The 25,796-nt window shown below is 37.2% G+C and overlaps 1 protein-coding gene across 1 annotated transcript; it reads right to left on the bottom strand.

The window, feature by feature from the left end:
* Positions 1 to 14,408: 14,408 nt before the first annotated feature.
* Positions 14,409 to 16,759, bottom strand: LOC127083428 (50S ribosomal protein L11, chloroplastic). Its single transcript, XM_051023736.1, has 4 exons — positions 16,433 to 16,759; positions 16,173 to 16,345; positions 16,028 to 16,091; positions 14,409 to 14,810 (listed from the first exon to the last, which is right to left on the bottom strand). Exons 1-4 carry the CDS (start codon positions 16,653 to 16,655, stop codon positions 14,602 to 14,604), a joined length of 669 nt encoding a protein of 222 aa, XP_050879693.1. The 5' UTR covers positions 16,656 to 16,759; the 3' UTR covers positions 14,409 to 14,601.
* Between the last annotated feature and the right edge of the window lie 9,037 nt (positions 16,760 to 25,796).

Raw genomic sequence — 25,796 nt, 5'->3', positions numbered from 1 at the left:
TCATTTTTGAAGTACTGTCTTCGTTGATAGAAGATAATTGAAGATGTTTAAGTGCTAGAGGAAGCTTAGGGTGCTCGGCAAAAAAATGTTACATTTATGTAAGAGATTACACTATTTCACTTACTGCTTATTGGATTGTGATTCACTCCAGTTGTTATAATGACTATGTCATACTCTCATAAATCATAGCCAGTCGATCAAATTAAAAGTTTAGACCATTGTCTCTAACTTTTTCACTTTAAACTCAACACAGAATAGTAAATAAAAGGAAAACTCTGTTATCTTAAAATACATTTGTCTCTCTTATTCACTTCCCTTTTCTTGTGTTCAACAAGCTCTGCAATCAAGATAGAGGAAGTACGAATCACAATCCACCCCAACCACCAACGATTCTCCGGTGATGGATTTATTAAGATAGGTGATGGGTTTGACCATGGGTTTCGAAGGTAATTATTTTGTGAATGAAGTGTGACAGAAATCCAAAATGGTAAAGAGGGTGATGTGTTGTAATTGAAGCAATGCGTGATGGTTTTCAGATGACCATAAAGAAACATACGTGTCAGCGTCGACAAGGAGCAAGACATCATAAAGAAACATACAATAGTGAAATTGAAAAGATATCTGAGTTGGTGTTGGCAATGGTGTGAATGAAAAGATCCTCCCAACTCCCTCCCTTCATAGGCGTCAATGTGAATGAAAAGAAACCATCAACATCAACGATTGAGAATAAAAAGAACACTTTTCATCGGTGTTGGTGTTGGTTCGGCATTAGCGTTAGCAATTACGTGAATGGAATGAATCCTTCCATGTGAAATTGATAAATTAGATTGAATTACAATGAAATTGAGAATAAAAAGAACACCTTCTGTTGGTGTCGGTGTCGATATTAGCGTGAGTAATTACGTGAATGGAATGAATCCTTCTATGTGAAATTTATAAATTAGATTGAATTACAATGAAATGGATTGGAATTTTTCATTGAATTTGCATGGAGCTCATCTCTCTTTAAATAAATTGGCAAAAATGAATTATGCAGAACGAATAAAGGAATTATGCAGAACAGCATAAGAAGCAGAAATATTGGAACAAAGAAGCATTGTATTTAGTATAGGTTTCTGTTAAGCATAGGCATTTGCATACTTGAATGATTTGTTAAACATTCCTTGTATTTTATATAGGCCTTTTATACTAATATTCTGATAGAGATATGGATGACGAGGTGAGTCTTAACTATGGACATAGACCGAAAGTATGGAGGGTCAAGGAGTAAAAGAATAGAGGCAATAATTATAGGAGTTTGTTATTATAATTATGGGAGTTGATTATAATAATTATAGGAGTTTGTTACTATAATTATGGGAGTTGATTATAATAACTATAGGAGTTTGTTACGATAAAATAGGGAAGAGAATAATCAACTAAGTTTGTGTCTATAAAATAGGAAAGGAAGGGAGGGAAGTAATTATTCTATTAGGGTTAAGGATCACCATCTTGGTGAGGGAAGCACTGTGTGCTTAGGGGCTGATAGATATTCTCTATCAGTTTGTTATTTTCTTCATTGCTATTTCTATGTAATTGTTCATCCGCAATAATACAATTACGGCATTCTTTCACTATTCTATTCATAAATTCATTGTCACTCACAAATTCATATAAGAACCCATCAATTGGTCCGACCTACCGAAAAAACCCTACCAACAGAGATTGTAGATGCCAAGGCAACCTAAGATGGGAGACCGGGTCGAAGCTTTGGAGAAACAGATGGAGAATGTAACAACGACTCTGCAGGAGCTGGCTCTGCAGATGCAACAACAGAGTGTGCTATTAACTGAATTAAGCAAACAGACTGGTAAGAGAACACCGGAAGCAGAGCCATCTGTGGGTGATTTGTCACAGAGCGAATCACGTCTTGTTGGGAAGAAGGTGAAACTTCCTTTGTTCGAAGGGGGTGATCCGGTGGCGTGGATCACACGAGCTGAAATTACTTCGATGTTCAGAATACATCGGATGCGATGCGGGTGAAATTGGCTCGACTGAGCATGGAGGGTGCAACAATCCATTGGTTCAACTTACTCATGGAAACAGAGGACGATCTGTCCTGGGAGAAATTGAAGAAATCGTTGATCGCGCGTTACGGCGGTCGTCGATTAGAAAATCCATTTGAGGAGTTATCCACCTTGCGTCAAACTGGCAACGTGGAAGAATATGTTGAGGCGTTTGAGTTACTGTCATCATAAGTGGGGAGATTGCCGGAGGAGCAATATTTAGGTTATTTCATGAGTAGATTGAAACCTTCAATTAGAAGGCGTGTTCGCACTCTGAATCCTGTGACACGGATGCAGATAATGCGAATTGCTAAAGATGTAGAGAATGAACTGAATGAGGAAGACGAAGACGGAGAAAGAAGTTACAGGAAGAAGCAAAGAATGTATCGCTTGGGTCGTAGTGAGTGGGCTGGGCCTACAAACAAACATAGAAGTGGGTATAACCTGTCTAACAAGAATTTAACCCGGGTGTCTCAATCGGGTGGATCCAACCCGAATCAAAATACAGGTTCCACTGGGTACAATCAAAGTTACACTTCCTCGATGCTTTCCACAGGACGAAAAGGCGATTCCGACCACCGTCTGAGTTCGTCGGAGCGATGGAAGGGTGTGAAGAGTCTCCACAGTGAAGAGATGGCTGAACGAAGAGCAAAGGGACTTTGTTTTAAGTGTGGAGGTAAATTCCACCCTACCCTTCACAAGTGCCCTGAGAAGAGTTTAAGAGTATTGATTCTAGGTGAAGGGGAAAGTGTGAACGACGATGGGGAGATTATATCCATGGAGGTTAATGCAAGTGAGGAGGAGGAAGAGGCAGAAGCTGAATGTAAAGTTATGGGAGTTTTAGGGAGCATGGGGGAGTATCGCACTATGAAGATTGGAGGTAAGTTAGAAAGTATTGATGTGGTGGTGTTAGTGGATAGTGGAGCTAGCCACAATTTCATATCCTCCCAAATTACTGCTGCTTTGGGCTTACCCATTACACCCATGGCAGCTAAACGGATTAAATTGGGAGATGGTCACAATGTGGTTTCACAGGGAGTGTGTGAAGGAGTTAAATTGAAAATGGGTCCTATAGAGGTGGTGGTGGATGCCTTAGTGTTAGACTTAGGAGGAATGGATGTGATTTTGGGAGTCTCTTGGTTATGTACTTTGGGTAAAGTGATAATGGATTGGAAGGCTTTGTCCATGCAATTTCAGCATGAAGGGAAGTCTGTTGTATTGCTAGGTCAAGGTGCTAACAGTGAAAGACAAGGTTTCTTGAATTCGTTCCTTGAAGATAGACAGAATGAGGTGAATGACGCATGGTGGGTAACCGATTCAGATAAGAAAGAGGTGGTGAACAGTGCTTTACAGAATGTGATGCAGCAATATGTTGAAGTGTTTCAGGAACACATTAGGCTGCCACCTATGAGATCACAAGTTCATCAAATCAAGCTATTTACTGATCATGGCCCTGTAAGTGTGAGACCCTACAGATACTCTCATCATCAAAAGGAGGAGATAGAAAGACAAGTCAAAGAACTGTTGGATGCTGGAGTAATAAGACCTAGCATGAGTGCTTTTTCTAGCCCAGTGATCTTAGTAAAAAAGAAGGATGGCAGTTGGAGGATGTGTGTGGATTATAGAGCACTCAACAAGGCCACTGTCCCAGATAAGTATCCTATTCCTATAGTAGATGAATTGTTAGATGAGTTGTTTGGAGCTACAATTTTTTCTAAGATTGACTTAAAATCAGGATACCATCAAATTAGGGTGAAAGAAGAAGATATCCATAAAACTGCTTTTAGAACCCACAATGGACACTATGAGTATCTTGTTATGCCTTTTGGCTTGATGAATGCACCTGCCACATTTCAGTCCACGATGAATGACATTTTTAGGCCTTTCTTGAGAAAATTTGTGTTGGTGTTTTTTGATGACATACTGGTCTATAGCAAAGATATGCTTACTCATAAGGGTCATTTAGAACAAGTACTAGAAGTGTTAGTCTCTAACTCTTTTGCTGCAAATCAAGCTAAATGTAAGTTTGGTTGTACTCAAATTGATTATTTGGGGCACATCATTTCTGGACAGGGGGTGGCTGTAGACCCAGAGAAAGTGCGGTGTATTAATGACTGGCCAGTTCCAAAGAATGTCAAAGGAGTACGTGGTTTTCTTGGACTGACCGGTTATTATAGGAAGTTTATCCAAAATTATGGGAAGCTGGCTAAGCCTTTAACAGAATTGACCAAGAAAGATAACTTCTCATGGGGTCTAGAAACAGCGACGGCTTTTGAAAAATTGAAGCATGTCATGACTACTTCACCTGTCTTGATGCTTCCTAATTTTTCCTTGCCTTTTGAAGTGGAATGTGATGCTGCTGGTAGGGGGTTAGGAGCTGTGTTGATGCAAAATAGGAAACCCATAGCCTTTTTCAGTAAAGCTCTGTCTGATGGGAACCTTGCAAAATCAGTGTATGAAAAAGAATTGATGGCTTTAGTGTTGTCTATTCAGCATTGGCGACATTACCTTCTGGGCAGATCATTTGTGGTTTATACTGATCACAAGAGCCTCAAACATTTCTTACAACAAAGAGTTTCCTCTCCTGACCAACAATGTTGGCTTTCTAAATTGTTGGGATACCAGTTTGAGGTCAAGTATAAACCTGGGCTAGAGAACAAAGCTGCTGATGCTTTGTCTAGATGTCATGATGAGATGGAGCTGAATGTGTTAGTATCTTCTCCTAAATGGCTAGAAGGGAAGCAGCTATTACAGGAAGTGTCACAAGATGCAAACATTCAACAAATTATTCAAGAAGTGACTACAAAACCTGATGCCAGGCCAGGTTACTATGTGCAACAGGGAATTCTATTTTACCAAGGCAGGTTGGTAATCTCAGCTAATTCACCCTCTATTCCCTTGTTGTTAAAAGAATTTCATAGCACACCCATGGGAGGCCATTCTGGATTTCTGAGAACATACAGGCGGATTGCAACTAACCTTTACTGGGTTGGCATGCAGAAAAGTGTCAGAGAATTTGTCAGAGCATGTGATGTCTGCCAAAGACAAAAATATGCAGCCACCACACCTGGAGGTTTGCTACAGCCCTTGCCTATTCCCAATGCCATATGGGAAGATTTATCTCTTGATTTTATTACTGGCTTGCCTAAGTCTAAAGGATTTGAAGCAGTATTGGTAGTTGTAGACAGATTGTCTAAGTATAGCCATTTCATTTTGCTCAAACATCCTTATAGTGCGAAATCTATTGCTGAACTATTTGTTAACGAAATAATCAGGCTGCATGGTATTCCTTCTTCCATCATCAGTGATAGGGATCCAATTTTTATGAGTCATTTTTGGAGTGAACTATTTAAGCTACAGGGTACAAATTTGAAGATGAGTTCTGCCTATCACCCTGAAACTGATGGGCAGACAGAGGTCATAAATAGGTGTCTGGAAAGTTACTTGAGATGTTTTGCTTCAGAACAACCTAAGACATGGTCACATTGGATCCCATGGGCTGAATTTTGGTATAACACCACTTACCATGTTTCTATTGGGAAGTCCCCTTTTGAAGTAGTTTATGGCAGACAACCTCCTAACTTGCTGAGATTTCTAAGTAATGAAACTAAAGTGGCAGTTGTGGCTCTTGAACTCAGTGAGAGAGATGAAGCCTTGAAACAATTGAAGGCGCATTTGCTTAGAGCTCAACAACACATGAAGAAGTACGCTGACAGCAAAAGAAGGGATTTGAAGTTTGAGGTTGGTGAATGGGTCTTTTTGAAGTTAAGACCTCATAGGCAGCAATCTGTGGTCAAACGCATCAATCAAAAATTAGCTGCTCGCTTTTATGGACCTTTTAAGGTTCTTCAGAAGATTGGAGAGGTGACTTACAAATTGGAGTTACCGGCTCAGTCCAAGATACACCCTATATTTCATGTGTCTTTGCTTAAAAAGGCAGTTGGCAATTATCAAGTTCAAGGAGAACTTCCTAAAGAACTGGAGGTTGTTGGTAATGATGACATCTATCCTGACAAGGTGTTGGGTACAAGGCTGACAGTACAGGCAGGTGTGACTGTTCCGCAGAGTCTCATTCAATGGAAGAATAAGTCTTTGGATGATGTGACTTGGGAAGATGATGCTTATCTGAGGGGACAATTTCCTGAATTTAGCCTTGAGGACAAGGCTGGTTTTAAGGAGGGAGGTGTTGATAGAGATATGGATGACGAGGTGGGCCTTAACTATGGACCTAGACCGAAAGTAGGGAGGGTCTATACTAGAAGAAGGGGTCAAGGAGTAAAAGAATAGAGGCAATAATTATAGGAGTTTGTTACTATAATTATGGGAGTTGATTATAATAATTATAGGAGTTTGTTACTATAATTATGGGAGTTGATTATAATAACTATAGGAGTTTGTTACGATAAAATAGGGAAGACAATAATCAACTAAGTTTGTGTCTATAAAATAGGAAAGGAAGGGAGGGAAGTAGGTATCTAATTATTCTATTAGGGTTAAGGATCACCATCTTGGTGAAGGAAGCACTGTGTGCTTAGGGGCTGATAGGGGCTGATAGATATTCTCTATCAGTTTGTTATTTTCTTCATTACTATTTCTATGTAATTGTTCATCCGCAATAATACAATTACGGCATTCTTTCACTATTCTATTCATAAATTCATTGCCACTCACAAATTCATATAAGAACCCATCATATTCTATCCTGATATATAGTTCATTTTCATATGTATGTTATGAAATTCAGTATAGTCCTATGCAAAAAGTTTCTCTTGTTATATTGGCTTTGTACGCATACGCTTAAAAAAATTACTTTCATATCCATCTTATGAAGTTTCATATACATGCTATTAAGTTTGGTACAATTATGTGTAAAAGTATCTCTTGTTACATTGATTTTGTATACCACTGTTATGAAATTTTACAAGCTGGCTTTCTATTGCTATAAAACTTAAATAGTCTTTACAAATGTCTTGTTATACTGTTATGAACAAACAATATTAAGACTAAAAAAAGATTACTGATATTGTCTATACTATATGGCTACTACACCAAATAATATGGATACTAATTGTCTTCCATTATAAAAGGTTACTGTAATGATAGTGTAACTTTTATCTACTATTATAAACACTAATTTAACAAACAATATTATATGGCTACTGCACAAAATAATAGACATCACTTGAACACTAATTGTCTACTCTTATTAAAGACTATTGTAAAATCTTCTACAAAATTATAATAGGTCACTGCGGTGCTATAAGATTATGTTATATTTCCAACTCTACAAAATAATCACAAAGTTTGTATAGAATAAATAACAAAATGATTATATCCTCTAATTATTAAAAAAAATAATTCAAAATAAGACATCCATGCTAAGAGGATTTTCATTTTGATTAAAAGACTCCTCCATTAATAAAGTAAAAGACCAAATATCATTACAAACTATAAATAGATAAATATTTTTATTCTTAATGATACCATCAACAATCTAGTAAAACTAAATTGATTTCCACTTGTTTTGAGATTCTTCATGATAATGGATCAAATTTTTTACACTTGTTTGTAATATCTCAAGAGGATGTGTTAAACTAGATGTACTACTGTTCATTTAACTTAAATATTCAACATCCTTCAATGATATCTTTGACTCAATAACGGTCTTATGATTGAATCTCTTGAAAATCTTCTTATTTCTTGTTGAAGCTCAACTTAACTTTTTTTCTTCACTAGTTGTTTTTGACCTTCATCATTAGCCATCACATCTTTTTGTAATTGAATCTTCTTTACTTTATGATACAAAGTCATACAATCCTTTGTAAACTAACTTGTACACATATTTAGACAGTAACACATCAGTAGCTAATCTAACCATAGTAAAGCAGAATTATTTGTATAGATAACTTAGGGTCTTACACAAATTCATTTCTCCTAACATGAAATGCAATAATCATTGTGCTCATATTCAATCCACATCTTCAAAATATATTAATTAGGGACAATCTTAACTTCATTTGCCTCAAAATCCTTCAAACCATGACAATAGACTATTCCAAAAGATTCTTCAAACAATACATATTCAAATGGATTTAAGTTAAATTTCGTTCTCGTATGCAAGTAACTTAAAATAATGCAAACTCTTCATGAAATATGTCAAAATTTGTACGAGTGCATACCTATGTGAATTGCATTTGAATGGGTGAATGTTTATATCTTATCCTCGGTAGTTTATGTCTAGACTCATACTCAAATCTTGAATTGTTATAAAGTTTCTCCTCAATAACTGTCTCAAAGTGTTTGAAGAGTTGAATGATATTAAATTTAAATTTAAACTTGTTGAATTGTAATTCCTTGTGTCGAAGTAGGTTGCTCGACAGAGTAAGGAAGTTTCGAACCACATATGCCTATTTTAGTAGTATTAGCTATTTTGGACTTTTATAGTTTTGAGTTTTGGCTTGAGGTCCAAGTTAACCTAAATCTATAAATAAATGAGTAATCCTTATTTTTTTTGTAATAAAGTGAATAGAGTATTCATAACATTGTATTCACAGGATTTTGCAGTTGCAAAGTGAATTTTTCCACAGTTTGTGGGCAAAGAAAAACTTTGCAGAATTTTATTACTCTTCTCCTTCATCGTTCTATACACTCTTTCTTTCTCCATTGCTCTTTTCTTTTCATTGCTATTGTGTGGGTGATAACAATCTTGTTCATAAAGATTGATTGAAATTCTCCATAGGTTTTGGTGGATTTCCAACATCTGGGATCAAGAGCTTCGGTTAATCGATTCGTGGGAAGAAAATCACCATGGCAACGAATCATCCAAACAGGCATTTTCCAGCAAATCTTCTGATTCTCAGGAATAACAATTATGAGAATTGGTGCAAGCAGATAAAGGTTGTGTCCTGTTATCAAGATCTTTGGGATCTTGTGAAGGAAGATGTAGCAATGTTTGCAGAAGCCGCGACAGATCAAGAAAAGGTTGCACATAAAGAATTGAAGAAGAAAGATTATAAAGCTCTCTTTATAATCCATCAATGTGTTGATGCAAATAACTTTGAAAAGGTTAGTGATGCAGAGTCAACGAAAGAAGCATGTGAAATTCTGGAGAAATCGCTTTGAGGCGCGAAGAAGGTGAAAGAGGTGAGGTTACAAACTCATAAAAGAACGTATGAATTGCTTCAGATGGAAGACAATGAAAGCATAACTGATTTCTTCACCAAAGTTACAAAACTGGTGAATCAAATCAAGGTATGTGGATAAGTGTTGACATTAAGATCTATTGTTGGAAAGATCTTGAGGTCGTTGGCTCCAAAGTTCGACCACGTGGTAGTAGCCATAGAAGAGTCGAAAGATTTATCAAAACTGACAAAGGAAGAGCTTCAAGGGATGCTTGAATCTCATGAACAAAGAGTGACTGAAAGAGTTGCAGGAAAGTCGAAGAGTGATATGAATTTGCAGGCTCAATCAGCAAAAGAAAGAAAAGGCAAAGGTAGCTGGAATAATAACAAAGGCAGAGGAGGCTACAACAATTGGACTAGTCGAAATCAGCAAGAAAAAAATTGGTCGAATCAGAGAAAACCCTGAAACCAAGACAACCAAAGAGGTGGTGCTGCAGGTAGAGGAAGAGGTGGTGGTTAAAAGCCAGACAAGAGTCACATTCAGTGTTACAATTGTCAAAGGTATGATCACTATTCTAGTGATTGTCCATAAAAGCAGAAGAATCAAGAAACTTATGCAAAACTGGCGAAACATGAAGAAGAAGAGACGTTGGTGATGGTTACAACAAGAAAAGAAGAGAGATTCAAGGACCAGTGGTACTTGGACTCAGGATGCTCATCACACATGTCTGGAAGAAAAGATTGGTTTGTCAACATAAAGCCCTTATTGAAGAACATGGTGAAATTTGCAAATGACAACACTCTAGCAGCTGAAGGTGTTGGTGATGTTCTGATTATGAGAAAAGATGGCAAGAGATCAGTAATTTCAAATGTGTTGTATATACTAGGCATGAAGAGCAATTTGCTCAGCATATGATAGTTAGTCGAAAAGAACTACAAGGTGTCGATCAAAGACAAGATGATGAGAGTTCTCAACTCAAACGGAAGGTTGATCTTGAAGGCTCCAATGTCTCAAAATAGAAACTTCAAGACTGAGCTAAATGTGATGGAGCATAAGTGCCTTGCAGCAGCAGCCAACAGAGATGAATGGATATGGCATTACAGATTTGGCCATCTCAATTTCAAAGACATCAGAGATTTGAAGAGAAGAAATATGGTTTCAGGATTACCAGAAATCGACATTCCAAACAAAGTGTGTGAAGAATGTGTGCAGACAAAGCAGCATAAGAACAACTTCAGTAAGGATGCAGGAAACAGGTCAAAGGCAATGCTTGAAGTCATATACTCTGATGTATGTGGTCCTCTCCAGGTGGATTCGATTGGAGGTAACAAATAATTTGTTACATTCATAGATGATTTCAGTCGAAAACTGTGGTCTTACCTGATCCAGAAGAAAAGTCAAGTGATCGAGGTATTTGTCAAGTTTAAATCTATGGTCGAAAGATCGAACAGTCGAAAGATCAAGATTTTGAGAACTGATGGTGGAGGAGAATATGTGTCAAAGATTTCTATGCATTATGTGTGAAAGAAGGGATTGTGCATGAGGTGGTGCCACCCTACACTCCACAACAGAGTGGAGCCACAAAAATGAAGAATAGAACCATCATGAATATGGTTAGAAGTATGTTGAAAGGCAAGTATCTACCTAAAGATTTATGGGAGAAGTTGTGTTGACTGCAACATATATCCTGAACAAATGTCCGACGAAGAAGCTAGAAGGAACCACGCCAGAAGAATGTTGGTCTGGTGTCAAGCCTAGCATGAGTCATCTGAGGGTGTTTGGATCTATAACACATAGAAATGTGCCAGATTAGTTGAGAAGAAAACTTGATGAGAAGTCCAGTCAGATGATCCTGATAGGATATCATTCGACTGGAGGATACAAGTTGTTCGACCCAGTGAATAAGCAAGTGGTGATCAGCAGGGACGTGATCATAGATGAGCTTAAGGAGTGAGATTGGAATGAGAATGTCAAGAAAGATTCAGTGAGAATCTTTTATGATGAACCATCTAGTGAAGTCGAAAGAGAAGTTCGACAGGAAGAAGTCAAAGGTGAAGCAGGCCCAAGCAGACCTCAAAGAACAGGACACATGCCTGCAAGATTGAAAGAATGTGTGATTACATCAGATGGTATGGTCGATGAAGAAGGTGAGATAATACATTATGCTTTCTATGCAGATGTCGAGCCTGTCAATGCAGCTGAGGGATTGAAAGATTTGAAGTGGATGAAAGCAATGGACGAAGAGCTGAAGACAATCGAAGTCAACAACACTTGGCCACCCAAGACAAGAAGGCAATCGATGTGAAGTGGGTATACAAAGTGAAGTTGAATCCCAAAGGAGGAGTGACTCGACACAAGGCGAGACTTGTGGGAAAAGGATTTCTTCAGAAAGAAGGAATCGACTTCGATGAAGTTTTTGCACCTGTTGCTAGGATCGAAACAATCAGGTTGGTTATTGGTCTAGCAAACATGAACAACTGGAAGATATGTCAGATGAATGTGAAATGTGCATTCTTGAATGACCCCTTAGAAGAAGAAGTTTATGTTGCACAACCAGCTGGGTTTGTGAAACATGGCGAAGAAAGAAATGTGTATAGACTGCATAAAGCCCTGTACGGACTTAAACAAGCTCCAAGAGCTTGGAACAAGAAGATATATGGCTTTCTAAGGGAGAAGGAATTTGTGAAGTGCAAATATGAGCATGGAGTATATGTAAGAAGAAGCAATAGTGAATTTCTTATATTATGCCTCTATGTCGATGACCTGTTGATAACAGGTAGTTACAAGAAGGAGATCGAAGACTTCAAAGGTGATCTCAACAAGGAATTCGAAACGTCATATTTGGGTGACATTTCATATTTTCTTGGCATCGAATTCTACAAGAGTTGTAGTGGTTTGATGATGAATCAAAGAAGGTATACAGGTGAAATTCTCAAAAGATTTGAGATGTAAGATTGCAACCCAACTTCGACTCCAGCTGAGTCCAGATTACAACTGGCGAAAGATTCAGATGAAGATGATGTCGACCCAACCCAATACAGAAGACTTATTGGGTCACTTCGATACCTTTGTCACACAATGCCTGACTTAACATACAGTGTAGGTATGGTGAGTAGGTTCATGCAGAAGCCAAAAGTATCACATCTAGCAGCGACAAAGAGGATACTAAGGTATCTGAAAGGAACTCTCGACTATGGCATTTTATTTCCCGCAACTGATGAAGGAAAAGAATGCAAATTAGTGGGATACACCGACTCAAGTTGGTGTAGTGATGCTGAGGATAAAAAATCCACAGTTGGCTATGTGTTTTTGCTAGGTGGTGCACCAGTTGCTTGGAGTTCGAGAAAAGAGTCAGTAGTGACATTATCATCGTGCGAAGCAGAATACATAGCTGCTTCTATTTGTGCATGTCAAGCAACATGGATGGTGAATCTGGTCGAAGAGATAACATCGAAGAGTCATGAAGCGATTACCATGAAGATCGACAACATGTCAGTTATCAATCTGACGAAGAATCCGATAGCACATGGTCGAAGCAAGCACATCGAGATGAGGTTCCATTATCTTCGAGAGAAGGTAGCAGATGGGAAGATGAACGTGAAATACTGCAGAATTGAGAATCAGATTGCAGACATCATGACGAAGGGAGTGCAGGTCGAAGTGTTCAGAAGACTAAGAGCTATGATGAATGCAGATAGCTTAGACACAATGAATTAGGTGGTGTGTTGAATTGTAATTCCTTGTGTCGAAGTAGGTTGCTCGACAGAGTAAGGAAGTGTCGAACCACCTATGCCTATTTTAGTAGTGTTGACTATTTTGGGCTTTTATAGTTTTGGGTTTTGCTTGAGGTCCAAGTTAACCTCAAATCTATAAACAGAGGAGTAACCCTTATTTATTTTTTGTAATAAAGTGAATAGAGTATTCATAACATTGTATTCACAATATTTTGCACTTGCAAAGTAAATAAGTTTTCCACAGTTTGTAGACAGAGAGAAACTCTGCAGAATTGTATTACTCTTCTCATTCATCGTTCTATACATTCTTTCTTTCTCCATTGTTCTTTCTCCATAGATTTTGGTGGATTTCCAACAAAACTCTATTGAATCGAGTAATTTGTATTTCAAGGATGAATGCTTCTTTCATGTTATATACTGTCTATTTTTGTTTGATATCATACATTGATTTCACCCATTTATTTTTATAAGCAATAAATTCGACAATAAAAAATTGCTCCAAACTCTTTCAAACATGTTTTTTATAGATCATAATCATTTATACATACACTTTTTAAATAAATCAAAAAATAATTTTGTTTCAAGGGCCATCTGCATGACCCATGTTTAGTATCTAACATCAACCCAGCTAGTGCGTTAGCCATTGCTTAATCTTGATTACTAAACAAAGTTTGTGGAACATTCAATATGATGAAGTGTTGCTTCGAACCATCACTCTCCATTTTACAATTTGTGAGGTTTACTGTTAGACTCTTCCGAATAAAAAAAAAGTAAAACATTAGCAATCTATGTCCATCCAATTAAAATTAAAGAAAAAAGCGATGATATTTATCAAGAAAAGAATCAATGGTTAAACTTCTATTATATGTGTTTGCATGAAAAGCAAATTGAAAAAATAACATGTATGAGTATATTTTTATTTTAATGGTTATTTAACAATATAGACCACAACACACCTTTGCAGAAGCTTTAAGGTTTGCAAGAAAGGCGAAAGTGGAAATGGAAGCTTAGCTCCAAAACTTATTTTGTTTATTTATTTATTTTTGAAATTTTGGTTCCGATCTTATTTAAAGTTAGTATGGACTAATCAAATATAGGAATTGTTAGCCCCTATCGCAATTCTAACTTGAAACACCAAAATGCTAGGGTTTGGTTTGCTTATTAATTGTATGCATTAATTTGTGGTAAAAAAACCCAAAAGTAAAAGAAGATCAAGTTGGTCTCACCCATCTCAAACATTAGATATATTTTAAAATTTATAAAAAGTTGAAGATTTGTATAAATAAGTATTAAAACGTGTGCTCGTTTGAGTCATCTTTGAATGAACCAAAGCATATGTGCTTCCATTTCTCTTGCAACAGGGCGGTTACTGGCTGCTAAAATCTTGAAAGCCATGTTTAGAAGTTGAAGACTAGTTCATTCACCAATTTTCTAGCTTTAAAACAATGATTTTTCATTTGTAGCACACATCAAATAAAATTCTTAATTAGAATTAAACAGAACAAGATCACACCAAACATCAAATTTGTGACTGATATAAATGACTGATAATTTATATAAATACACTTAATCCGAAATAGTTAAAATTAAATGTTCTCTTTGCTGATTTAGAAGACAAAACATTGTACAATGAAATGTCCTGTGTGATCTATTACCGCAAGGACTTCCTTACACTTAGAGGGAAAATTGAAAAAAAATCATTACAAAAGTTGCTTCTGTTTGACTTCAAGAACAGGAGGATCAACATCAATTCCCATATTTGCTGCAGTGCCTGCTATAATTCTCATAGCTGATTCGATAGTCGAGCAATTCAAGTCCGGCAACTTCTCAGAAGCAATTGTCCGCAACTGATCAATTGTGACTTTTCCTACTTTTTGTGCCTTGGGATCTTTCGAACCCTTTTCCACTCCTACACAACAAATCAGTATAATAAAGAATTTGAAACTTGAAGCACTGAATTCACTTATAAACAGAACATTATGTTTGAGGTAAATGCCTTATAGTGTATCAAACCAATAACCTTAACATATCAGCCTCATTTTGTTTATCTAGATAAGCATCTCAAAGCTAGACTAATCATTTCAACACTAAATCTAAGTTACAGAAGCACAAAAGTCAGACATTTTATGCTATTCCGGTCATGGATGCATACTGTATAAATAAATTCTCAGATACAAAAAGATAAGTTTTGTTCATAAATTTGTAGTGTAGGAGAATTTTTCATATAATAATAAACACTGTATTTTACATATCATTGAGTTAAATTAAAATTTTATTTAAATCATATTGCAACTGTTGAGACTTGAGATTATTACTCTTGGAATATACAAGATTTTCTAAACCTTGTTTAGAACCAGCTTAAAATAAATAGATCATAGGAAAGTGATACACAAAGTGAATGGATGCAAAAACAACTTATACATGCTTTTGATCTGCCAAATCAAATCTATGCTGAATGTCAATATGGATGCCTAACAATTTTAATACAGCGAGAAAGTGAATTGGTCTGTGATTGACAAATTCAGTTACTGTCAAGGCAGTACAAGACCATATAGCTTACCGACTTGAATAACACTTACCAATAGTTTAAGTTCCAACAATCCTGAATTCTTAATTAACGACATTTGAGACATGAAAGGGGGAGAGGAAAACACAACTAAAGATTCTCTATTTTCATTTCCTATGGGTGTATTTTTTTTCAACATCCACACAATCTAGTATTTCTATAACTTTCAGCTAATGCATAATAAATGTCGCAGTGCGCAGTTGTTCCTGGCCAGACATATTTTTTACACTGCCAGGAACCAAAACCTTTCGTCGACCCCATAGTGTCTCGTAGATGGCCTTACAAGTTAAAATCTATACAACACTGACACTTTATATTCAAGACGTGTGAGCGACACACGTTAGTTACCAATATGGCACAGGCACTTGTGATTACATACAATCACTTCATTTTTTCTAATTATTACCGATGTCAGTGCCGGTGTGTATATGTTTTTCATATCTTACAACCAGTGGGCAAGAGGTTGAAATATGAATTTGACACACAATTTAAACAAATTATACCACAGAGACAGAGAATGAGATAACATAATATCAAAAGGGTATGAGAGAACAATATACCAGCAGCCTTAAGCAGTAAAACAGAAGCAGGTGGGGTTTTCAATATGAAAGTAAAACTTTTGTCCTGCAAAAACAACATTACATAAGGAAATGAAAAAAAAAAATACAAAGAAGAAATGAGAGAAAAAGAAGAGATAGTTGTTACATCAAAGACAGTGATTTCAACGGGAATGACATAACCGGGTTTATCAGCGGTTCTGGCATTGTAATCCTTACAAAAAGCCATAATATTAACACCCTTTGAACCAAGAGCCGGTCCAACCGGTGGAGCCGGCGTTGCCTTTCCGGCTTCGAGCGCCAATTTTATCACTCCAACAACTGCAACAACAAAACACAACACAGAAATCTTCTAATTACATTGCAAATATGCAACTAAACAATTAATTAACAATAAACGAAGTTTACCTTTCTTTGCCTTGCCACCAGCAGGCTTTTTGGGGGGAGCCATGGCAGTGATTTTGAAGCGTCTTGTAGTTCGAGAAATGGGAAGAGAAAAGGGGTTTTTGGTTTCAAGGGAAGGAATGATAGAAAAACCAGTGGGCTTTAAGGATAATTTAAGCGGAGTGGAGAACATAGAAGAAGAGGAAGAAGAACAGAGTGGCGCAGTGGAGAAGAGAGTGGACGCCATTGAAATGAATCTCAAGCAAAGAGAGTGGGAGAAGTTATTCGGATAAAATGTAGTATCCACTGTCCTACACTATACTTCCTCTTCATTCACAATATCTATCTATCTAATTGCTTTTTAGTTTTTACTTTAATAAATATAAATTTAAATATAATTGAAGAGGACTTTGTATAAAACAAATATTTTATATAAAATTAATATTTTTGATAATTTAATATATATATTAAAATAGTTCTCTCTCTCTCTCATATATATATATATATATATATATATATATATATATATATATATATATATATATATATATATAATATATATTAAAATAATTTTTGAAAAAATTATAAGGTATAAATAACAACAACCAATAATAGAGTATGGAAAATAAAAACAAAATTAAATAGGTAAAATTATTAAAACAACAAAATAATATATATTGGTTTTTTATTAGAATCTTCGATCGATTTAAAGAAATCAGTAGTTGACATTTTCTGGTCTCTTTTCTATTATACTTTTTCTTATTGCAATATCATTTTTCTTAATTTCATTTTCACTGAGTTGCAGGAGGCCCCCCTCGAAGTAGAGGAAGCCTCTCGAAACCACTTTCATGATTGATAGGAGATCTATTCCGGTGATGCCTTATTTAATTTGACCTCCTTTTCCTTGCTATATATTTTTCGGTGTTGATAAAGAGTGTCTCTGACGACTGATTTGACTTTTCCTTGATGTCATCGTTGTCATACTATTTTTCTTTTTTGGCCATTTGAACCACTCTAGTCATTTTTATTTGCAAGCTTTATTCACTCAATCTTATTTCATTGGGTCTATTCTTTTCTTCGTGGGAAATCTAAACAACCTTCCATTCCTAATCAAGACTTCAATTGTGTCCTTCAATTGTAAGTGTTTCTCAATATTGTGGTTGTTACTTCAGCCGAAACGAAAATGTCGAGACTAATTGATTATGGGGAATTCCTATATCTATTTTGGTGTTATAACTTGCTCTTCTCGGAATTCCACGTTGATGCAATCCTGAAGGATGTGTTCTCTTCATGTCTTCATAGGAGTGTAATCTTAATATCTAGATGGTAGTATCCTCAATTTTCCATACCTAGTCAAGGTCTTTCATGTCCTCACTTATTCTTTCCACACCTTCACTTGTCTCATTGGCTCCTCTTTGCTTGCTTCATGCTTATCTTAACCTCTTTCATATATTTCCTTACTCGCAGTCATTTTTCCTCGTACTATATAAAATTTTCAGTTCTCGCCAACAGACTGTTGAAATTTTTAGGGCTCTTATCTTGATACTTCATGCAAATTTTGACCATGGTTGGTGTCTAAGTCTCAATAAATATATTTTTGTCTCATCATCAACACTTTTGACTAGGATGTCTTCCATGTTAAACCTTTCAATGCATGATCATAATGATTTGTCATTCTCTTTCCTGATTGAACTTAAACTTTCCACCGACTTAGGTTCCCCATGAGATGTCGCAAAATGAGTAAAAAATTGCAAGTGAAACTCTCTACAGGAGTGTAATCTTAATATCTAGATGGTAGTATCCCCAATTCTCCATACCTAATCAAGGATCTTTCATGTCGTCGATTATTCTTCCCATACCCTCATTTGTCTCATTTGTTCCTTTTTGCTTGTTACATCCTTATCTAAACCTCTTTCGAATAATGCCTTACTCGCAATCAGCTTTCCTCGTATTATATGTACTTTTCAGTTCTCGCCAACAGGCTGTTGAAATTTTGTAGGGCTCTCATCCTGATACTTCACGCAAATTTTGACCCTGATTGATGTCTAAGTCTAAACAAATATATTTTCATCTCAACATCAACACTTTTGACTATGATTTCTACCCTGTTAAACCTTTCAATCATAATGATTCGTCCTTTTCTTGCCTGATTGAACTTAAACTTTCCACTAACTTAAGTTCCCCATGAGATGTTGTGAAATGAGCATAAAATTGTAAGTGAAGCTCTCCACAGGAACTAATTGATTCATTTCTTAACTCTTAAACCATTCAATGGCCCCCGTCTTCAGGGTGAGTACGAACAAATTGAATTTCTTCAGGCCTCTAGCTCCTTGGAAGTTTAGGAAAAATTCTACGAGTTAGACGTGTTCACCGAGGTTCAATTTTCTAGTCCTATGTTCCCACTCATAGTGGTTTTTGAAGTTTCCTTCATATGAGGTACTCGTTGATTATTCTATTGAAAGTGTTCGAGAAAGAGACAACCCCGTCTTTGTTGGAAATACCACAAGATGAGAAATGTGATGTACACAGGTGACATTGATAGATGTTTTTCGAAAGATTGCCTACAATTTCTTGTAATAAGGTAATATCTTAATGAGAGAGGTGATGTCGGGGTCGACGGTGTTGCGAGGACTCGACCTGGTATTCCTTGTATTTTGTTACTACATCATCGTTGAGTCATGAACATGAAATGTATGGGATTGACAGTTTCAACCCCTCAAAGTTTCTCATTTTAATCCTTTAGTGATGCTCACTATTTATTGACCACTATAAGCAAATTTGTCAACAAGATGTTGGTTTAAGTGTTTGTTGTATGGGTCTCCAAAGTGGTGAGTTATTGCGCACCAACCGTGACATTGTTTTTTCATCTTTTCAAAGTTTAAAATAGCTCCCACTATGCAATTTGCTCTGGTTTTTTTCTTATTGAGGTAACATATCAGGTACTTCAAAGATTATTCTGACATCTTGAAGCATTTCAATGATTAAGGTTACTCCTATGGTCGAGGAAGCACATGCAAATATTTTCAACTTAGAATCTGGTTATTCCTTTGTTTGATCAAACATATTTCATAAATATTGGACTCAGAGTCACTTTTTGGCAGGGGCAAAGTCATGCGCTTACAAGGAGGGAGACCTGTTTAATGGATTATACCTTAACGAAAATGAATTTTACTCATTTTGGCCAGCCCATAGAGTTATTCGCAGATGCTCCCTTCAAACCAAAACCTATTTCCCCTTACCAAATGAAATGTTGTATTCCACTTACTCAGTTTCCTTATGTTTACAACTACAAATGGTACCCATTTGACCCATTCAATTACACCACCTTCACATGTTTCCCCTAGATATAACTTCTCCTAACCCGATTAAAATCCCTTTTTGGGCCCCCACAAACTCTTTCCCATCCAAGACTGTCCAACCATTAAATTCACCTATCCTCGGACGATACACTGGTTAATCTATGTCCATATTGTTACCATTACTTCCATAAATTGTAAATTGAGAAGCAAATCACTAAGTTACTCTCTTCCGATATGATCTGCCCAAGCCGCATCCTATTCTCCTCCTCAATTTTTCTTGTAAAAAAGACGGATGGTACTTGCCATTTGTATCGATTTTAGAGCCTTGAACATCATTACCATTAAAGACCAGTTCCTTATGCTTACCATTGGCGAACTATTAGATGAAATTGGCACATTGTCGTGGTTTTCCAAATTGGGTTTTCGACAAGGGTTCCACAAAATACAAATGTATGATGATGACATTCTTAAAATGATGTTTCGTACCCACCGAGAACATTACATGTATCTTGTAATGCCTTTCGTCCTATGTAACACCCCATCTACGTTTCAAGCTATTATGAACGATTTGCTTCAACCATTCCTTAGAAAATTTGTTGCGTTTTTTGATGACATCATAGTTTTTAGTTCAACCCTAACTAAACATATTAATCACTGGATCATATTTTCCCTATTTTAATTTATGCTCGATTTTATCTAAAATAATCCAAATGTTTAATAGCTCAACGTCAATTAGAATACTTGGGACATATCATTTCTCACAATGGGGTAAAATTGATCCCTCTAAAATTAGGGCCATGGTGTGTGTGGCCAGTCCCCATTAACGTATATACTTTATGTGGTTTGGTGGGTCTGACTGGATTTACAGAAAATTCATCCTAATTATGCTTCTATTGCTCATCCTTTGATTCAATTGTCACAGAAGGATGCTTTTCAATGGCCAGCTGATGCTCAAGCTACTTTTGACAAGCTAAAGGTTTCCGTGACATATGCACCCATCTTAGCTTCACATAATTTTTCCATTCACTTCATACTAGAAACAAATGCATCCGGTACAACTAAGGGTGATATTTTAATGCAAAATAACCACCCAATCAACATCAACAAAAATATCTCTCTCAATGTAAGTAACTGAGCAATCATTTAACCATTCATCACCCATTCCATTTCACATTCGATTCTTGATAATATTCACAACTGAGAAAGCTCTTTTAGATGTTGTAGTTGCCACCAGTAATATCAAAGATAACTTTAAAAGAAAATATACCAAAGGGTACACAACATGTTTTTTGGTCTCTGCGAGCTTGATAGAAATATCACTAATCCCCTTTAATTCTAAAAATTCACTGTCACAACATCCATCTAAGAAATAGTTTTCAAGCTGACAATCTAGTTCCAATAATTTAACTTGGGAAAATTCTGACGGATAAAATTGAGCTAAACGAATCAACTTATCCTTATAAAATGCAGAAAATGAATGTCTTGGACTTAAACTAGCTACACAAAGGGGAAACTCAATATTCACTTATGTAAAACGATTATTCAACTCTTGAAATTATCAATCAACCACTTCATAAAACAATTCAACTTGAAAATAATGTAAATTAAATACTTTCTCCATTTTTCTCTTTTACTTTTTTTGTGTCATACGGTGAACTGACTTTTTGTGTTTTGCTTTGGAAAGCAAATGTCGCGGTTAGCAAGAGTCGCCACCGACTTTTCTTTTATCCAATAAGGAAAGGTGGAAAAGAACAAGAAAGACCTTAATTAGATTTTAGGTTCGGGAGGTACATTATACAAAGGGAAGGTGTTAGCACCCTTTGTATCCATGGTTATCCACGGGCTCTTAATTGCTGGATCCCTTATGTTATTTTCCTTGTCTGAAAAAGTGTTTGTGAACGGCTTAGAAAATGTTTTGAAAAGAGAGTTTAACTTTGTAATGATTCTTGTACGAATGTATACAAAGTATTTATCTCGTTTAATTTTGAAAGCTGTTTAGAAAAATATAACTTGGCAATGATTCTAGTACGAATGTATACCAAGTGGTGATTTTCTAATATATGTTTTGCAAAGTGTGAGGTGTGAAAAATGTTTTAGGTTGTGAGCCAGCAATTAAGAGTTATACCGACCCAAGGTCTTTATGGGCATTTCCTATCCTTATGAGGGTAAAACTGTCCTTACTATTGAGAAGTAAGTAGTTTTATCCTTTGGATGTAAAGGGACATCGTAGGGTCATCGATCGGTCATTGAAGGCAACATTTTTAAGGATACCTTAGCATTCGAAGGGACAATCACCATTAACCGTAGGTTACGACGACGGGACATCGAGGGACAAAATCATATATTCGTAGGCAACATCCGAGGGACTATGATTTATTTTATAGGGATATGATGATTTAACCGAAGGGCCTTTGCTAAGTATATCCCCACATTCGCGGGACATGACCGTAATACCGCAATACCGTAGGGTAGCAAAGAGAGGTCCAAGATCACATATTTAAAGGCAAAGTCTTACAATTAATTAGATAGCCGTAATCAATTAGGTAATTAGGGTGAATTTCCACATTAAAATCGATTAAATAATTAGGATGAATCTCTACATTAAAATCAATTAAGTAATTAAGATGAATCTCCACAAGGGTATCCCGCAAATAAAGTGGAATACCTAGCAAGCTACTTGTTCCTGGGAATATGTGAACCCTTACAACATTCAGCACACATGTTAGAATATCGAAACAAAGTGCAGTTGAGAATTGCACTACAAAAGAAACACAGCAGTAGTAATGTCAGGCGAAATAATGCATGATTATAATGAATCAGATCAGGTAGGCACAAAACAGAAAAATTCAGCGACTGTCATGTTCGCTGCTGCCTCGCCTGGCGAAGGCTTAGCGAGTGCTCGCTACATGCTCGCTTAGCGATGTGCTAGCGAGCGACTACGGGTTTTGAGTTTGACAGCAGTACGATTTCCGGAGCTCCGAACCTTATGGCATTCAATTACAGAAATAACATGGTCAAACATTCAGGATATTCAGGCATACTTAAACTCACATGCAAACTCTAATTACATATCCAAACATTCAATCATGATGCACTATGTATTTAGATATTACAGATTGGAAGCGGTTTCATTGCTAGGGTTCCGGTTCGGCGAGTGGCTTTAGCGAAGGGTTCGCTAGGCGAAGGATTTGCTCGCCTAGCGAGGATGACAGTTTGGGCCATTTCCTCGGTTTGGCCACCTGTGAACTGGGTCTTTGTTCTAATGCCTTGAACAATGAGTTGGAATGCCTTGAAAAATGCCTTGTAATACTAACGGGCAAATTTTGGGGTATGACAGTTGCCCCTGTTTAATATTCTTGAACCGAGAGAGTTAGAATGGTATGTACGCCATTCGTGGTTTGGAGGTGGAAGAATATTAAACACTAGAATGCCCCAAAAATTTTCACTTGTTAATCAGAAGTTATTCCTGATGGAGATGGGCTTAAAGATGCCATCCAGGAAGTTTGATGATGAGAGCTTAAGAATGTGTTGTACATTAGACGATATCTGAAAACATGGATGTCATACCGGGTCATACGCTAGACCGTATAGTGAGTTATCCATTAGGCTGTCGACTTCGCTGGGGAGTCAGAGGGTGTTATACGCTGCTGGGGATAAGGGATCAGAATGGATCACATGCTAGATCGTATCTGAATAGCAGAGCGAGTTGTCCCTTAGGCGGGTGACTTCATCGAGGATGAAAGATCAGAATGGATCGTACGCTAGATCGTATCTGAGTAGCAGAATGAGCCGTCCATCAGACTGGGGATTTCACTGGGGATGAAAGATCAGAATGGATCATGCGCTAGATCATATCTGAGTAGCAGAAGGAGCCGTCCGTTAGGCTGTATCTGGAGAAATAAAGGTCAGACTGGATCGTACGCCAGATCGTATCTGAATAGCAGAGTGAGCCGTCCGTTAGGCTGAATCTGATTATGAAGGGGGTAGTCGTACGCTAGACTACATGTCAGAATGTACTGTACGCTAGGTAGCATCTGAGGAGATGAACATCCGAAGGGGTCGTACGCTAGACCGTCTCTGAGCACAATGAGCCGTCCGTTAGGCTGAATCTGATTACGAAAAGGGGTAGTCACACGCTAGACTACACTTCAGAAATGTACCGTACGCTAGGTAGCATCTGAGGAGATGAACATCCGAAGGGGTCGTATGCTAGACCGTCTCTGAGCAGAATGAGTCGTCCGTTAGGCTGAATCTGATTACGAAAAGGGGTAGTCACACGCTAGACTACACTTCAGAAATGTACCGTATGCTAGGTAGCATCTGAGGACTTGAACATCCAAATGGGTCGTACGCTAGACCGTCTCTGAGCAGAATGAGTCGTCCGTTAGGCTGAATCTGATTACGAAAAGGGGTAGTCACACGCTAGACTACACTTCAGAAATGTACCGTACGCTAGGTAGCATCTGAGGACTTGAAGGTCTAACTGGGTCGTACGTTAGACCGTATTGGAGCTGTTGAAGGTCAGAGTGGATCGTACGTTAGATCGTATCTGAGTTGAAGGAGTCATATGTTGAGCTGAATCAGAATAAACCGTACGCTAGGCTATATCTGATAGTATTTGTATATGTTATATTTGCAATGAATATCTGGGGTGGGCTTAAAGATGCCACCATTGGGAGGACATCCGAGTGTTTGTAGAATGAATGTCCATATGGATTGTATCTGAAAGATGTATCTGAATCTTGAATGTAACCGATAAGGGTGTCTGTCTGAATGAACCTTTATTTTGACTGTATCAGGAGGATAATTAACCTGAAAAATAAAGTTAGCTTTATGCCATGTCATGATGCATGGGATGTTTTATGCCTCTGAAAATAAATGCGGTCATTGTATGCATGTGTATGATGTGAAATGATGTAATGAATGAATTATGCGTCTGAAAAGTTTTTCCTGGCGACTCCCTGGGGAAAATAAATCCCCATCTTCTGGTCGGAGATATTTGTATTGATGACCCTTTCTCAGCTGGGGGTATTTGATTTCTGTCTGATGGTAGAAATGTTCAATAGAAGCCTGGCTGGGGGGTGGAAGAGATGACTAGTCTGTCTGGTGATGCCGACCTCTTCTGGGAAATAGCTGGTTTTTGTTGGGGAAAGGAATTAGCAACCGGATTCATTGGAACGCATGGTTAGACCTTCTCCTCGATCCTAAAGTCTTTTAGTAACTGCTATTGCTATTTTATGTATGTATTTTCGATAAACATCGATCATATTCAAATGCATATATTAATTCAAATTAAATCAATGGACGTTTACGCAAACAAAACAGGAAAAGTAAAAACAAAATCATCTTTTTGGAAATAAAATTGTATTGATTTTGAAAGAGGGCCTATAAACAGGCAATTCGTGTACAGGGAGACAGAAATCCTAGTAAGAGGAAATTGTCAGGAAAACAAAGAAAAGTTATGAAGAAAAAGTCCTATTGATTTTAATTCTGCCACTGTCATTATGTTTTCAAGCATCTCATCTCCTACTGTCGGACTAGAAGTGATTGGCTTGTTCAGTCCCTTTGACTTGGGTGAAGTTGTCTGAGAACGGGACATAGTCATACGCTTTTAATCTCTAATTTCTGCCTGGACCGCCTTTTCAGGTTTTCAGTCCACCAGGATACCCTTTTTTGCCCAAGCCGCCTTTTCAGGTTTTCGACTCGCCGGGTGTACATTTTTATATGTTTATCCCTAATTTTTGCCCGAACCCTTTTGGTTCGCCGGGATGCCCTTACTTTTGCCTAGATACGTCGACCTAGCGGGTCTCTTTTATGCGTAGTATTTTTTAACTATGTCCGCGTTCACGGGATGTGGGAAGTCTTCGCCGTTCATTGTAGCAAGCATCATGGCTCCACCGGAGAATACTTTCTTAACTACAAATGGTCCTTCGTATGTGGGAGTCCATTTTCCCTTGGGATCACTTTGTGGTAGAATGATACGCTTGATCACCAAGTCGCCGATTTGATACACCCGTCTCTTGACCCTTTTGTTAAATGCCTGGGTCATGCGCTTCTTGTAACACCCCGATAAAAATAAGATAATTATT

The sequence above is a fragment of the Lathyrus oleraceus genome, chromosome 5 (genome assembly GCF_024323335.1).
Source record: "Lathyrus oleraceus cultivar Zhongwan6 chromosome 5, CAAS_Psat_ZW6_1.0, whole genome shotgun sequence".
NCBI lineage: Eukaryota > Viridiplantae > Streptophyta > Magnoliopsida > Fabales > Fabaceae > Lathyrus > Lathyrus oleraceus.
This window is presented reverse-complemented; position numbering and strand designations above follow the sequence as displayed.

What these genes read in the sequence shown, in the direction of transcription:
- LOC127083428 (XM_051023736.1), bottom strand. Translation starts at nt 16,655, where the DNA reads ATGGCGTCCACTCTCTTCTCCACTGCGCCACTCTGTTCTTCTTCCTCT. An exon ending in TTGAAATCACTGTCTTTGAT is followed by an intron (nt 16,092 to 16,172) that starts GTAACAACTATC and finishes TTGTTTTTGCAG; the next exon opens with GACAAAAGTTTTACTTTCAT. An exon ending in TTTACTGCTTAAGGCTGCTG is followed by an intron (nt 14,811 to 16,027) that starts GTATATTGTTCT and finishes TTTGTTGTGTAG; the next exon opens with GAGTGGAAAAGGGTTCGAAA.